Below are 15,867 nucleotides of genomic sequence, written 5' to 3'. Positions count from 1 at the left end.
TGCTTTTCCTCATCTTCCTCTGGAGCATTGTTTGCTCTGCTTTGGCTGCATCCTGCAGGGGGGACGAGTGCTGCACCGGGGGGTCCTCCTCCTCGAGTTGGTCCTGCCTCACTTTCAGTGGGGTTTGTTCTGGGCCAGCAGAGCTCGGACAGGCCCTGGTGTGGGGGATGTTGCTATGGCCTCAGCTCCAGCCTTGTGTCCCCAGCACTGGGGTATGGCTCTGGCCGCAGTGCCTGCATGCAGGGACATCCTTGGTGCCAGCAGAAGGAGCTTCCATGGGGATGGGCAGGGCTCAGTACTGCCTCCTTTCCCTTTCAGAAACACACTCTACAATCCCCATGCCAAATGTCACATCTTTGTTCCCCCTGGAGCCTGCTGGTTCCCTGCAGGTAGCGGTAATGTGGCTGCAGCCTGGGCTGTACCCCATTCCCATTTAGCACGGGAGGGATGCGGGGAGCTGAGGGCTCTCTTGGGCTCTGCAGTGCTGACTCCAGGGAACTGAGGTCTGCCCACGTTTTGGGGTGCTGGGAGTGGAGGTGGGCTGGGGCCGGAAAGGATGCTCAGCCCTCCAGGCAGGGGAGAGGGCAGAGGTAAAAATAACCCCTGGGCTGGCTCTGTTCCCTGTGGCTTCCTGCAATTTACAGCCCTTCCCGAGGGAAGGGGAGGCAGGAACCTGCCTGGATCTGAGCTCACTTTGACCCTTTCACCGCTGACAGAAGGTGCTGGAAGGACCTTGCTTTGCCCCATTCCTGTGGGCTCAGGCAGGACCCCGAGGAAGGGGATTACAGTGCCAGGTACTCATTGCCCCGTTCCTGATGCACCCGGTGTGCGTGGGGTCAGACACAGCGGGTTCCACTGGGGGGAGGCAGACACTGCTGCTATGGCCTTAAGGGTCAGAGGGACGGTGGGGAGCCCGTCCCAGAGCCAGGATCCTGGCTGCGATCCCATAGGAAGAGCTGGGAGATGGAGCCCGTGGCTGAGGGGGAGTTTGGGGTGTAAAGGCTGCAGGGACTGAGGGCTCAGTGCTGTCAGGGTGCTGGCACAGAGCAGGATGTGCTGATGGGGCTGGGCTGGCAGGGGTTAATGGGGTGGCTCTTCCTCCCCCTCTATATGAGGCTCCTGCGGCTCTGAGCTCAGTTTGCTGCTGGCTGCTGGAGGAAACAGGAGCAGAGGAGACCGACCAGCACTCTGCGCAGGCCCAGGTGAGCACCAGCAGCCCCAGCACGGGCACACAGCGGGCACATGTGGGTCCTGGGGCTGGGCTGGGGGCACGGGGACACTGCAGCCCAGGGGTGATGGGATCATATGCTGGGAGCAGCACCCATGGAAGCACTGCAGAGCTCTTGAAACCCATGGAGATGTGGGAGTTTGCCCCTTAGGAGCACAGGATCTGAAAAACTCAGTGCCTCAGCTTACCTATCTGTAAAATGGGGGTGGATGCAATGCTGAAGCCCATGGGCTGTGTGCGAAGGCAGAAGGCTGCCGGGCTGACTGCTCTCTGGATGGCTGTGGTCTGCCTCTCCCCATCGTCACCTCAAAGGTGGCTCTTCAGGGCCATTTGGGCCTCTTTTGCTCAGGGGCACCATCTGCTTTGGGCATTTACAGCTCCCGCCAGACCCCACCTCTGCTATTCAATTTATGGCCCCATTGCTGTGTGCCTGCTTGGCCCCAGCCTTGTCCCCCACCATCCCTGCATGGATGCTTGGTTAAAACTGAGCGAGAGCTGTTTTTGCTCCTTGACACTTCCCAGTAAGTGGTGATAGGAGAGGAATCGATTATCCCAGAGCCTGGCTTAGGGACCCCTTGCTGCAGAGGGACGGGACAGGACAGGATGAGCCCTCTGCCCTCAGCAGAGTTGCGGTGGCGACCAAACAGCCTCCGCTTAAAATAAACCTTCCCGGAGCTCCTTTGTTTTCTTTTCCTGAAAGGGAAACAGGGCTGGGAGCCCGGCCCAGGCCAGCGCCGTGGGGAGCCACGATGCCCCACACAGCACGGAAACCCCGGCAGCCAAAAGGGCCCCGCTGCTGGCACACGGGGGGGAGGGCTGGGGAAGCACACTGGTTTCCCTGTACTGTCTTTGTTCTGCTGTCCCTGGGCTCGTAAAGATAAAGCAGCAGCTCTGGTAAATTTCCTGTTTGAAGCTGCTCTTGGGATCTTGATGAAGCTGGCGGATGCCGGCTGCTTCTCTCTTCCTGCCTGTGGTTGTTCCTGCCCTGGTTTGCAGGGCACCTCCACTGGAGGCAGAGGCCACTGCTGTCCCCCTGCACGACTCTACGTTGCTCCTGGTCCTTCTGCTGGTGGTGCCACATCCCTGGTGCCAACCTCACCCTTGGTTCCAAACTCATCTCCGGTTCCGACCCCATCCCCAGTGCTAACCCCGCCACTCCTCTCTCCTCCCAGGCCCGTGGCTGAGCGCAGCAGCTGAGCACAGCTTTGGGGTCCCCATCCCACACAGGGTTGGCAGGCGGGCGATGGTCCCACTCGGCAGCACCCCCCGAGCCGTCTGCACCTCCGGCCGCGATGTCTCCCCGCTGCGTTTGCTGAACCGGGGCCCCGAGTCCCTGCGGGCGCAGCTGGCGGGGGGCAGCGGGGGCCGCACACCCAGCGCCGTGGAGCGGCTGGAAGCAGACAAAGTGAAGTACGTCAAATCGCAGCAGGTCATCAACAGCCGGCAGGAGCCGGCACTGCGAGGCTGCTCTCCCTGCTGCTCGCCCCGCGGCCGACGCCTGCTCGCCCTGCAGCGGTGCCACGAGCTCTGCCACGGCTCGGACCTGAGCTGTGACGGCAGCCGCAAAGCGCCCTGTCCTTCATCCCCTGTGCCGCGGAGGGGAGGTGGCAGCAGGCGCCTGCTGAGACCCGACTCGCTCGTCATATACCGGCAGAAGCGGGACTGCCCAGTGATCAACAAGGAGAACACCAAGGGCTACGGGCTGGTGCGACGCCTCTTCCAGGGGCCGCTCAGGGACAAACCCCCCAGCTCTCCCTCGGCCCAGGGGTCGGATAAAGCCCCCGAGAGCCCCATGCTGTGGGTGTCCATGGAGCAAGCGGAAGATGTGCGGACGCCGGGTGCCGGCGGCAGCAGCAGCAGCACCGTCCCAATGCCTGACAGCCCCGTGCCGCAGCCCCCAGAAGCCCCCAGCCTAGCCCAGCCCCCTGCCTCCCCCAGCCCCAGCAAACCGGCACTTGGCCTGCGCCTATCCCTGCCGCTTTCAGAGAAGGAGAGGTTCTTCAATTACTGTGGGCTGGACCGGGCCATGGTGGAAGGGCTGGGGAAGGAGAGGTTTGTGCCAGCAGGATGGGACGCTGCCTCGGCGCGGCTCCACGGCTCCTGCGAGTGGGAACCCAGCCAGGCCTCGGGGTGCAGCGGAGAGGATGCGGGGCCAGGTGAGGAGGAGCCGGACACACGGCTCTGCTCCGCCATTTCGGTGGTGGAGCGCAATGCCCGTGTCATCAAATGGCTCTATGGCTGCCAGCGGGCTTGGGCGGCCGCCAAGGAATCCACAGTCTGAAAAGAAGCACCCCAGCCAGCCACGTGTGGGTCTAGGTGGATGATATGGCTCCTTGCTCTTGCTGGATATGGCCTGGGGACTGACCCTGACACTACGGTGCTGCTTGCAGGCCAGCAGAGACAGCAACTCTACCCTGAGCAGAGACAAGGTCTGCCCACAGAAGGGATATGTGGTCTACCCCTTGGATATGCAGCCCACCAATAGCTGCTTTTTGAGGTGTGGGTGCATGGCTGAGTGTGGTGGGGTGTCCAGGGACCTTCTTTGGGTGAGCCCGGCTTCAGCTACGGTGGCTGGAAGGCTGCTGTTCCTTGCTGGGTCCCTACCTCTTGGTCTTCCCTGTTTCTGATTGTGGTCTAGGATGGCAGCCTTCTCCCTATCAGCCTCAATGGGAAAGGGGCTGCTAGGATGGGAGCAGGACTCAATAAATCTGTGGTTTTCTTCTAGCATGGCTGCATCTGTGGTTTCTTTCAGCAGTGCCTGAGTGGATGGGGGATGCTTCGGGGACTGGGGTGGCAAGCCCCCTCCCATCCCTCTGGAGGGTCCCAACCCCCTGGGGCAGCTCTGCAGTCTTGGGGATGGGATGGGGTTACACAGGTGACAGGGCTGTTCTAGGAGACAAAGGCAAAGAAAGCACCACGCATGCTCAGGGAGAAGGGCACCGTGGGGTCTTTAGTGCCAACACCTCCACATTGCCAGGGCCCATCACAGCATCACTGGCTGGTGCTGCCGCGGGGCCACGTTGGCACCGCCTCCTTCAGTTGCCCTTGGAAGCATTTTTATTTCGGATTTCAGCCAGTTTGTTGGCCAGGAAGCCCCATCTGAAGGCCCCTTCCTCCGGCTCCCGCAGGTCGCTGGGGCCCTCATCACCCGGTGGCTCCGTGGGGCTCTCACCCAGCTCTGGAGGGGCCACCTCCTTGTCCGGTGCTGATGCCTGCTGCCATTTGGTAGCGAAGAGATCCCAAAAACCGCCTGCTTTCTGGGTGGGAGGCAGCTCAGCAGGCATGGCAGCCAGAGGGCTAAAGGGAGAGCAGGGGCGGAGATGTGGACACAGGGACTCCTGAACTTCAGTGCTGGGGCATATCTAGGATCCCCCACCCCTGGTCCAGGGACCAGGCTCATAGGTGATGGGGGAACAAGGGGATACAGAGCCCAGGGCAAAACCTAGGCTATGGGTGCCCCCCTCCCTCCCTAAGACACAACTTACTGGTCGGCGCAGGGCTCTGCATTGAGCAGTTGGTGCTCATCCTCGCGGGTGAAGAGGGATGAGAACGTCCGCCAGCCCCCCTGGACCTGGAGATGAAGCATAGCGTGGCTCAGTGGGGCTCAATGGGACTTACTGGGCCTCCCGGTCCCAGCGGCACCGCACAGCTGCAACCCTCACCTTCCGTGCCAGCTGGGACACAGGGCCCGGTCCCTCCTCCATCACCGCGGGGGGCTCCGCTGCCTCCATCAGCTCGGAGGGCTCTCCCTGCAACGAACCCAACCCCGTGAGAGCAGGGGGAGGACAGCAGGCTGTGCCCGGCCGTGCCCCCATTCCAACCCCCCCCCATTACCTCCTCCTGCAGCGCACCATCAGCCCGTGCCCCCCCCAGGGTCTGCAGCACCCTGGCCTTGTAGAGCCCCCAGATGCCCTGGGTCATGGCGCGGGGCTGCGGGACAGAGGCGATGCGCAGCGGCAGGCGGGGAGGTGGGGCGGCCCCGGTGGCGATCCGATGTCCTCATGAAAGTTTCAGGGCCGCGCGCCGTGCACAAAGGGGAACCTGAGCCCGGGCCGTGCCGGGCGGGGGGGGGCTCCGTTCACCCCAAACCCGCTCCCGGGTGCCCAGTGCGCTCATCGGGGCACCGCCGAGCACAGTCAGGAGCACTCCGCGGTGCCATCGGCTACGGTGGGCGCCGTTTCTCTGCCCTTTTCGTGTCCTTTCTGCGCGGCTCCATGAAGGAACCTCAAAACGCTCCCAACGCCGCCGCGCGCCGGGCGGAAGGCAGCTCTGGCGGCGCGGTTGAAGCAGACACCACTTCCGCTCCGCCGGCGCATGCGCGGTACGGCCGGGAGGCCCCGCCGTCCTAACGGCAAAGACACGCAACGGTAGGTAGGCGAGCGTGTGACCGCCCCAGCGCCGCGCTGCTGCCACCTGCTGGTCGGAACGCGGCACTGCAGGCGTCGCTCCGCACTCCGCGCTGTCCCGGAACGGGCCCGGCGGTGCCGAGCAGCCGCTGCCGCCCGTGGAAGTGCGGGCACTGCCCGTACACACACAGCCGCTGTATGTGAGCACCCCCACAGCCCCTCAGGCCGCTCTGCGGACTGCAGCCCCCCCGGGGCACACCCGATAAGGCTGATCTGAACTAATTAACAACGATTTTTTCTCCCTTCTCGCGTCTCCTGGCTTGAAACAACAAAAGAGCTCTTGCATCTCCAAAGTCAGTCAGTCACCGGGCTACAACTTCTGCTTTTGACATCGTAATTAGACTTCATTAATGGATAGCCGGAGGCTGCAAGATGGAAACGCGGTAGATGAACCTCCCTTTGCATCTCTCAGTTAGTTCCACGCTTACCTTGGAAACAAAAGATGCTGCACACCATGGAAACCTTATTTGTATGTCCCAAAACATGCATTGGTGGACGCACTGTGAACACCCATTGGAGGCTATGAAACGATCCTTCCCGTGACACAGAAGTTACCTTCCCTCCTCTCGCTGCTGGGACTTAAACACGACCCGTCCTTTTCACCACATTGCAGACTTGAGATCCTTCAGACCTTCTGGGGAAGGAGTTTACAGAGTGCTGCCTTCTGGGTCTGGGAAAAACACCCGGCTGGGCCTCCTGACCCCCCGTTGGTGCTGAGCATCAGAGACCTCCACCCCTCCCGGGGGATGCAGCTCCATCTGCACAGAGGTCTGTCAGCACCACCCCTTTGGGGAAGCGATTTTCTCACACAGGTCATTGATATCATAACACGGAGCCATTAATAATCGAATGTAAAACGTGCTTCCAATTACACCGAGGGCTTTCCGTTCGGTAATGGCTTTCAACGGCCATTTGTAACGCCAACGCTGTATAATCGCTGCTAATAAATGCGCAGGTAGCAGACCAGTTGTTAGTAAGAGTTTTCTCCTCCCAGTGACATCAGGCACTGAAACCTATCTCAGCTGTGTGAATTTACTGCTCCCTGCAAAAAGCACTGCGCTCCCTCCCTCCAAATCCCCCGAGGCAGTTCAGTAAACAGGCAGCTTAAGGTGCTGCTAAATTGATGCTGTGAAAATTATTTCTCACTTTATGTTCCACTTGGGAAGGAGCTCCGCCAAGCCCACACACATCACCCTGCCTAACGATGGACTCACTGAGGCTCGGAGCGCATCATGGAGCACTCCAGGCTCAATATGAGGTGCTGTGCAGGTGGGCAGGGGGAGTCGCTGCTCTCCCACACTGTCCTATGGCAGATGAAGGGCAAAGCAGATGGGTAGTTTGCCAGCTGAACAAGGAGGTGCATGACTACCCAGCCCATCACACACAGCTGAGCCCCCCCCCCATCCCGGATGATAGGGTCCGGTCTGCAGTCGGAGAACAGCCCCCACTGGAAGGCTCCCAGTGACATTTCTGGGTTCACAACACACTGCTGCCCACAGCTTTCACACTGTGCAGTTCTCTCTCCCAATCCAGTGTGATTCTCCTGCTGAGAGCAAGCCCAGATTTCAAATAGAGAAGGGTAAAATGTCGATTCCTACACCTGGAGCTGAATGTCTGCTTCAGGTTCATCCTTCAGCCAGCAGGAAGAAGCACTGCTCCAGATAAGCGGGCATCAGAATGGCAAAGGGACCACTTGACCACAGCCATCAGCCAGCTGGAAACAGGCTTTGGTACCACGGCACGACCCGATGTGGGTCAGCAGGTGTGGGGTGGGCACGTTCTGCCTGAGAGCTCCGGATAATTGGATTGTGTAGAGATCTGCACACCACAAGGAACACAAATGGCAGAAAATGAGTTAAGTGCCCCCATGGAGGAAAACATTTCCTGACCTTTCACGCAGTTCACTTTCAATGCAATCATCTGACATTTATGGGTTTTATCAGTATACCCACAAATTAACCACAGCGTCCAATCAACTGCTAGGAAGAGAGTAATCATGGGCACTACTGCTAGAGCTGACAGCAAGGGCTACTTGAGGAAATAAAGGAGTACTTTCAAACATATATGTAGGAGATCTTGATTGCAGCAGGTGTAAGGGAAAACAAAACTCAAGGTTGATATAACTGTGGGAAGAGAGATGCAATTGTAGAAGGGAAAACATATTCAGAATTGAGATCTAATCTCCTTAGCACCTTGGGCAGCAATGGAAACTCTTGAAACCCAGAGGCTGTTTTCCTTCCGAGGACAGCAGGGTCAGCCCTAAAGGGCTCACCGCTCTGGGATATCCTCTGAAGGATGCAACAGACGTGAGGAGCACTTCCAGCAACACGCAAACTGCTTCCCAAACCAGGCTTTCCATCCCTGCTCTACTGCTGGAGCACTCAATCCTCGCAGTATGTCAGGTCGGTCACTAGATGTCCCCATCTGAATACAAATGGCAATCCTGCCAACTCCCCCTCCCCACACCAGGGCACAAACCAGTCCCCCAGCCCCCCACTGCTCCCCGCTTGCTCTCCTTGACACCGACAGTAATTAAAGATAACACCACTTACCCTCCTGTCATTTGCACTGAATCGGTAATGTATGATTTGTTTAACCTTTGCAGCAGAAGAGTTAAATAAATAAGCAAGCACCTCAGCAGGGCGTGCAGCACCAAAGGGAGCCAAGGGTGGCACGAAGGCTCAGTGCACCCTATTTGCTCCCTATTTGCTCCCTGTTTGCACCCCGCATCCTCTGCGCACCACCGGGCCCACGAGGCTCTGCCCTGCCCTCTCTCTGATGCATTCTCATCCCTGTGCTTGGAGGGGCAAGCTGCTGGCAGGTTCCTGGAAGGAAAAGAGCTGGACATGAGATTTTACAGTACTTGGAGGTTCAGTACCGGGATAAGGGTGAGGGCATCTGCCACGTTCACAACTCAGCTGTGCAATGCCCTAAGCAACCCACTGCACGTTTGCCCTTCCTGGAGCAAAGCGCAGGACCAGAGACCTCCAGAGGTCTCCTCCACCCACACAACTGTATATCCCAGCATCCCCCTTCTCTACAGGACAACACCCACCCCGATCTCATGCTATGGGGACAGCCGGAACGCTTTCCCTTGGGATCTGGGCCGCTCCTGTGGCAGCAGTAAGCCGTCCCCACTGCCCACACTCCTTTCCAGCTCCTCTGTCTTGCTTCACCTGGCTGCTTATCTCAGTATTTTCAGGTCATTTAAGCTGCTTTATTTCGTTAAGGAGAAGCAAGTGGAGGCCGTAACTGGAGTTGATAAATCCTCAGACCTTGACCTCAACGTTTATCTGCTTAGGCTGCTGCTTTCCATTTCCCCCAGCTGTGCAAAGGAGAACGAGGAGCTCCGTTTCCTCCGGAGGCAGCCCCCGGTTTAAGGGCAGCAGGTGAGAGGGACGGGAGGGATGCAGAGCTTTGGGTTCAGGGTTTGCTCTGCTCCCAATTCAGCCGCCCGAGTTTGTGGTGGTATCGCACCACCTCCAGGGGGACATCTCCCCTCTGTCTCTCTCAAAAGAGATCACAGAGCCGATCACGCTTCGTGACGAGGAGACAGAAGGCTGAGTCCATCATATGTCCAGGAACTGCAAGACATCATTTCTCACATCACAGGCAAATGGCCCACGGCCATCAAAAGGGAAAGGGGGGAAAAAAGATGCTCTAATAGCGGGCCATTATCTCATGACAATGGCTCTGTTAACACACGCTAACCTCTCTGATGTGCTTCGAAATCCGAGAAGGGAAATGAAAGGTGCCGTCAGTAAGGAGAGCTTGTATTTAGCGTTTCTGTCCGAGTGGAAAGTGGAATTTGAGAGAGCAGCCCTGTAGGCTTAAGGAAATAGATTGAAGAATGTGTTTGGAGTGAGGAAGCAGCATCAAACATGTTGCAGTTTGGCTCATTTGGGATTCCAGTCATAGAGACGGCAACACTGTGCAGGATTTAGCTTGCCAATCAACATCTTATTTATTTCCTCTGAAGAGGATATCTTTATTCTGTGCCCGTCGCTGCATCCAATATCTACGGGGATTACAAAATCAAGCAGCATCTCCCATTTCTGTTTTGTCCATTGCACCACAGGGTGTAAAATATCAATACTTTGGGTTTTTGTTTGTTTTGGTGTTTTTGGAGCTCTTTCCAAACCAAAACCAACCGCCTCTCAGGGTGGGAGGAAGCATTCCAATTCCCATTTTCATTTTGTTCAAGAAAGAAACCTTTTCCCGCAGGAAAAGAGGAACCCTCTGCTTCCTTCACTGCCCCCCCCTCCCTGCAACCAAATAAAGAAGAAGAAACGGTTGTTTACGAGGGTGGATATTGACAGGACAAGGGGGAACGGCTTTAACCTGAGACAGGGGAGGTTTAGGTTGGATATTAGGAAGAAGTTTTTCCCCCAGAGGGTGGTGACGCACTGAACAGGTTGCCTAAGGAGGCTGTGGATGCCCCATCCCTGCAGGCATTCAAGGCCAGGTTGGATGTGGCTCTGGGCAGCCTGGGCTGCTGGTTGGTGACCCTGCACATAGCAGGGGGTTGGAACTGGATGAGCATTGTGGTCCTTTTCAACCCAGGCCATTCTGTGATTCTATGAACAGGGATTGTGTAAAATGAGAGTCAGTACTGAGAGGGTTTAACGTATGCAATCAGATGTAGTGAAATGAAAAGCATACAAGGCCCGTCTCTCCTTTGACATCCTCGATTAAAAAAGATCTTCCTGTTCAAAATGAAGTTTTATCATTGTTTTTCCCCTTGAAACAATTCCAACTCTACTTTATAAAGAAGTTCAAGTCCAACTTTCCAAAAAGAGCCATCAGAAAATGAATCTGGATTCAAATAAATGCAACATCATGTTCCGGTTGGGGGTTTGGAACTGGAAAAAATACAGTAAATGCAAAACAGTGGGGAGGAAATCCATGTGACCAAACATTAGGGTGGAAAACGTGTTTGCTTCTAAAACAAAGAATCACAGCTTTGGTTGAACAGAACGAAACAATATTATCTCAAGTGAATGCGTGGAGGCTCAGCCAACTGCTCTCATGTGGGTTGTTCCCCTACTCTGCCAAGTTTCATGTTCCTGCCATTAAAAGTAATGATGATAATAATCTGGAGCAACACAACAACCCTCCTCTCGTGAAGTACACGTAAGCAAAGGCTCACCTTTGAGCTGAGACAGTTCTCACCTACGGTTCACCTCAGGCTCACCTAAGCTGAGAGAGTTCTTCCTTTCCACCTTCTCTAAGGTCAGTGGGCAGTGCCCTTTACGCTCGATAACACAGCTCACAAATCACCCAGCACACAAGTTTCACCCAGATTCTAAGCTGTTTAACAAAGATCAACACCCTGAATTTCTGCCATGTTAAGACCTCAGGGCTGCAGGACCTCTGAAATGCTGATTACTTTCAAGTCTCCATCTTCCTGCTCAGCTCCATCTTCCTGCACAGCTTCGTTTCATCACATTGCAGCTGCCACCAGCTCTCCTTCTGTACATCTCAGTAGTAGGTCCCAAAGCACTTCGTGTGCCATAGCACTGCAGTGGCCCCTTCTCACTTCTGGGAGATCTGAGGGACACAGGCAGACCAAGGCTCAGCAGCACCACTAATAGCTAAGGCTGCATAGGGCTGAGGGGATCAGGACCCCTTGAATTCAGGTGCTGCAGAACTGGGTGCTGCCCCCTGACATGTACCTTAAAAGCTCACAGCTGCTCTGATAAAACACAGCTGTGGTAATAAAGCCACGTTAGTAGAAAGATAACAGACCTTGTGCTGCTGGAAAGGAGCAGACCACCAGGCTGCTGTAACCTTCAGGGAGCACTGAAGCTTATCACAGAGGTTTTACAAGGGAAAAAAAACGCTCTGTGCACAGGGCACGTCACAGCTAAAGCCCACAGACCACAGCAATCTATATGTGCTATCCTGCAAAGCCAGCATCTAGGCTACAGTGGGTCTGGTGTCGCCCAGGTGCCTGATTGATCTTCCCTGCATGGCAGCCAATCCCATCCAAAGTGATACTTTTTCTTTCTCTCATTTGTTTCATCCTTCTGGAAAAACAAGATAAAATAGCAGTCACTTTCCAGAATGGGGCAGGAGGGGAAGAAATCCTGTTGATAATAAGTGCTGATGAGGACAGAGAGTGGGAAGCACATCTGCAGAGGATACTTTCTGATAGATTATTGTCTGCTGGGTGTCGCAGGCCCATTTCCTCCCATCAGAATTCTGCTGGTGGAAGCACTCCCGGGAGACACAGCTTCACATCTGTACGCAGCATCAGAGCTTACAAGAGATGAGAATCCTGGCTTTTAAATGCTGGTAATGAGAGAAGAGCGGAGGAGTTTAAGAATTGCTTCTTCTATTAATCAAATCCCCCCCTTTCATCTGCACCGCCCGCCACCATCCATTCTGGAGAGCATCACCCGAGTGTGAGGGCATGCCAGCCCTGTGCTCTTGAAGCCCATGGGCAGAGCAGCCTCAGGTACCTCTGTGTGATGCTGGTACCACTGCCAGGGCTCGGGCAGTGAATGGAGGACTTTGTTCAGCAGCCTGGAGGGGTGATCCATCACATAGAGCTCAGGCTTGACTGCAAATGGTGGATGCCTGGCTCACGAGAGTGATACCAATCAGGGCAGAGAGTGTGAGGCCAAGGAAGGAGAACATTCACACTGATCTGCTTAATTCCCAACCTGTCACCTCCTGGTCCCATGTGCTGAGATGCCCAAAGGGAGAACACAGCCTAGGGCAGGTGCTGGCTGCAGAGAGGAAGCTGTCAGGAAATACAAGAGAAGAGCAAATCATCCAGACACGGACAAGGTCAGAATTCAAAGATCTCCTAATTTTCTGTGGCAGAGGAGGAAAACCAGCTTCAGTTTACAGCAAGGAACGTGGAGAACATAGGGATAAGCTGAGGATGTGCTTGTAGGGGAAAATGACGGGCTGCATCTCAGCTGGCTTTCCAGTGAACCTCTCCTTGGCTGACATCAGGAATCGGTCATTCCTGGAAGCTCAGTGGATAGAAGTTATTAATTTCTCACTGGATGGACCTGGGCCAGTAAGAACCAGTTGGAGGTTTTCAAATTCCTGTCATAGCTAATCTAACAGAGAGGGCACTGTGCTGAATGCCCAATGTCAGCAGCTTTGGCCCAGGCTTTCACATGCTGCTCTGTGAGCACAAGGGAACAGCAGGCTCCTCTGCTGACAAGCATAACCTGAGCTCTTGTCCTCCCCAAGCAGAGGTGGGCTTCCTCCAGACTGCAGCTCAGGCCCAGCAGGGCCATTTCACTGCCATGCATCACTGTCACAGTAATCAGCTGAGGCTGCAGACAGTGCTGCCTCCCCAGTGACAGGGAGAGGTGACATGTGGGACATGAGGCAGTGTCCACCTGCAATGCTCCTGCTGACCTCAGCCTTCAGCTTGCTTCCCAAGTGTCAATGCTGGCCAGCACCAGCTGCTGCTTGTTCCCAGGCTGGCAATGTTCATGTTTCCTACTCTTTTATTTATTTTTCTTTTCCCCCTTTGTTATTTTTTGGAGATTTCTACGACAAGTCAGTGGGTTCAGCTGCAAAGCATCAGCAGAGCACCTGTGGTCCAGGGATGTGCAAACCAGCCAAGAGTGCACTGCCCTTCTATTGCATCTTTTTGTTCTCCCTCCAATGTACCTCCTTGGGGCACACCAACCCCCACAAAGCGAGGTCAGGGTTCATTTACATCACAGCATTTTGCAGCCACTTGGTACAGGCCTGTGGCAATTCCTGTTACTCACTGTGCCTGTTGTAAAGTTGGTGTAGGCATCACAATAACTGCAAAGTTTCCATTCAGGGCACTTTGCAGTAGTGATGTCAGACCTGAGAAGTGGTACCAGAGCACTATTCTGTGTTGTAAAACCCTAAAGGAGGCAGGTTGTGCTTGCTTTTAGGAGGTGGAGATCATGGGAAAATCCAGGTCTGCATTAGGTGAGATTCAAATCACTTGCCAGAGGGGACACTTGCACAAATGAAGATGACTGTTGTGCAAATGAGTGCAAGTGGCTATGAGGAAAAATAGGATCAGGAGAATGAGATTTTGTCCCTCTTCTACAGGTAAAGAAAAGAAAAAATAAAGCAATGCAAGTGTTAAGAGCTGTACCCCAAATCACCACAGGCTTTGTCAGCACAGCATTCTCTCCTACTTACTGCAAGACCCTCCGTTGAGCGGAGCTCTTTCTGAACCACGTAATCCATTTTCCTAAATGGAGCCACTTCCAGCTTGGCTTGAGGGTAAGGGGATTTGTGTAACTTCATGGCCTCGTTGCCAGCAGGAACATGTGACATCCATTAGCATCAGCAGATGTGATGAACTTGCACCTACGAGGAAAAAAACTGGCATACCTCTAAATAAAATGACCCCACAGAAAGGATAATACATTGGAAGCTTTTATTCCATCCCATTAAGGAGAAGTGCCATCTACACTGCTGTAAGCAAAATGCTGCCAGCCTGGCTTAAACAACCGCGTTGCTCCTTGTAGCCTTTTTCAGAGGTAGAGATTGCTGAGTGCAGAGGTGATATTGAATTGATTCAAAACAAATTTTTGGCTGTTTCAGGCATTAAAGTTCTCCAGGAAGGTCACTGGTTATGTGGTACAAGCTGCTGCTTTTCAATCTACCCTTTAGTTTCAATTTACGGTTCTGCGGAGAAACATAAGAGCATTCTGATTCCTGGTTCTAAAGGAAAATAAAACAACCTCACGTGGTGAGCATGGGGAGATGGCTTTGAATTAGACTGAAACAACTTCTCTGCTTGTGTCAGTAAGCTGCTCCTTGGATCTTGTGTCTAAAAGTGTGTTCTTTTCTGATATGAGGTTAAAGAACATTACAGAAGCAAAGGAATGCAGCCACATGTGGGGCTTCCAGGTTTGGAGAGCAGCCTGCTTGCTCACCTCTGGGCAGGAGACTGGGGGGAAGGGGAGGCAGTGGGGCTGCAGAGGGGAAGTCAGAGACTTGAGGTGCAGGAATGGACTCTTGCACGCAGAATTACAAAAGGGGTTATCCATGTAAGTATTGATGTGGGCTACTGAGGAGAGAAATGTGACAGAGAATGATGTGGATTATGAGCCAGCAGAAAGTGGGGGCGAATGGGTCTGTGGTAAGGGCTGCTGAAAGTCTGGAGGACGGTGTGGTAAGGCGCCTGAATGATGGAAGAGTGGTAATGAGATGGATGTGCAAGAGTGGAAAATGGTAGCAGCGCTTTGACCATGATGGTCAAAGGATTCCATGGAGACAAGGTTTGCAGGGAGAGGTAATAGCTTCTATTAGAACAATTGGTGTCATTGAAGGGAAAAATGACTGGCTTTTGAGCAACCAGCCATTGGAGAGCCACAAAAAGGAAACTGGGGGTGAAGTATTTCAAAAAGTACATGGGGAAAGAACCTGGCACAGCCATTCCTATGGCTGGTGGGCAAATGCAAGATGTTTGGTTGTCTGATGCTCTTTCATTCAGAGCTTTTACATCCATGGAGGCAGGATGCAAAATGCTTCTGAATCAGAGTGGGGTATTCACATCTCCCTTGTTCTCATGTTTGCTTATGGAAAAGAGAAGAGGAAGTCCAGGACAGAAGATGTATATCCTTGTTATTCCCACAACACACACACGTTTTTCCAGTGGCCAGGACCTCTATGCACCGCAGTCAGAGATACATCAGTTCAGTGGGACATACAGCAAAGGAGAGACGGCATGAATCAAACCACACATCCTGGGGGTGAAAGCCACGGTTCTCTATTTACAGTGAAATGGAAAGATTCGCTCATTTGAAGGCAGCAAGGTGGAGGCAGTGTTCATTGCTAGAGGCAGCTACTAGGGGGAGACGTGGTCACACTCTCTCTAAGCCGAGGCCACATAATTCCTAGCAATGTGGCCACACTACTTCTCAAATAATGAGCAAAATGGATGCATTCATATCAAGCTGAGGTGAAAGGAGATCACTGACCCAGCTGAGCCTCCAGCAGTCCCTGATACCCACACATCTGCTTCCTGCCAAGCTGTGCAGCAAGATAACACAATGGTCCCACACTTCTTCAACTGCTCTAGAAGTCACGGATTCCTCTGGGACGTCTGAAGATCCTGTCTGTTTTACAGCATTGAAAAAGCAACTTTTCTCTTCTGCTGTCATCTTTGCCCCGTTATTCTCCAGGGACTCAACTGAAGGAAGCTTTAATTCACAGTCCTTCTCCATGATCCTTCCAGCAGAAGGGACACAGCCACTGTCGGTTAGCTTC

At 54.3% G+C, this 15,867-nt stretch overlaps 2 protein-coding genes and 1 long non-coding RNA gene across 3 annotated transcripts; 2 read left to right on the top strand and 1 right to left on the bottom strand.

The window, feature by feature from the left end:
* The first annotated feature begins 1,140 nt into the window (after positions 1-1,140).
* FAM110D (family with sequence similarity 110 member D) lies at positions 1,141-3,952 on the top strand. Its single transcript, XM_025143027.3, has 2 exons — positions 1,141-1,202; positions 2,401-3,952. Exon 2 carries the CDS (start codon positions 2,472-2,474, stop codon positions 3,507-3,509), a length of 1,038 nt encoding a protein of 345 aa, XP_024998795.1. The 5' UTR covers positions 1,141-1,202; positions 2,401-2,471; the 3' UTR covers positions 3,510-3,952.
* Positions 3,953-4,152: 200 nt separating this feature from the next.
* Positions 4,153-5,493, bottom strand: LOC419602 (uncharacterized protein C1orf232 homolog). Its single transcript, XM_429682.8, has 4 exons — positions 5,063-5,493; positions 4,891-4,977; positions 4,714-4,799; positions 4,153-4,525 (listed from the first exon to the last, which is right to left on the bottom strand). The coding sequence occupies exons 1-4, from the start codon at positions 5,147-5,149 to the stop codon at positions 4,264-4,266; spliced, it is 522 nt and encodes a 173-aa protein (XP_429682.2). The 5' UTR covers positions 5,150-5,493; the 3' UTR covers positions 4,153-4,263.
* A 28-nt stretch (positions 5,494-5,521) lies between these two features.
* On the top strand, positions 5,522-6,600 carry LOC112530197. The gene is made up of 2 exons (XR_003071666.3): positions 5,522-5,770; positions 5,910-6,600. It is a non-coding gene; the product is annotated as an uncharacterized LOC112530197 (long non-coding RNA).
* The last annotated feature ends 9,267 nt before the right edge of the window (positions 6,601-15,867 follow it).

This window comes from Gallus gallus, chromosome 23 (genome assembly GCF_016699485.2).
Source record: "Gallus gallus isolate bGalGal1 chromosome 23, bGalGal1.mat.broiler.GRCg7b, whole genome shotgun sequence".
NCBI classification, from domain to species: Eukaryota; Metazoa; Chordata; class Aves; order Galliformes; family Phasianidae; genus Gallus; species Gallus gallus.
The sequence above is the reverse complement of the archived record's forward strand: the minus strand, read 5'-3'. Positions and strand labels throughout refer to the sequence as shown.

Excerpts from the sequence above, each read along its gene's own strand:
- LOC419602 (XM_429682.8), bottom strand. The coding sequence starts at position 5,149 with ATGACCCAGGGCATCTGGGGGCTCTACAAGGCCAGGGTGCTGCAGACC. Across the intron at positions 4,800-4,890 it reads TGTCCCAGCTGGCACGGAAG|GTCCAGGGGGGCTGGCGGAC; the intron begins GTGAGGGTTGCA and ends CTTCATCTCCAG. Across the intron at positions 4,526-4,713 it reads GCAGAGCCCTGCGCCGACCA|CCCTCTGGCTGCCATGCCTG; the intron begins GTAAGTTGTGTC and ends CTCTCCCTTTAG.
- FAM110D (XM_025143027.3), top strand. The coding sequence starts at position 2,472 with ATGGTCCCACTCGGCAGCACCCCCCGAGCCGTCTGCACCTCCGGCCGC.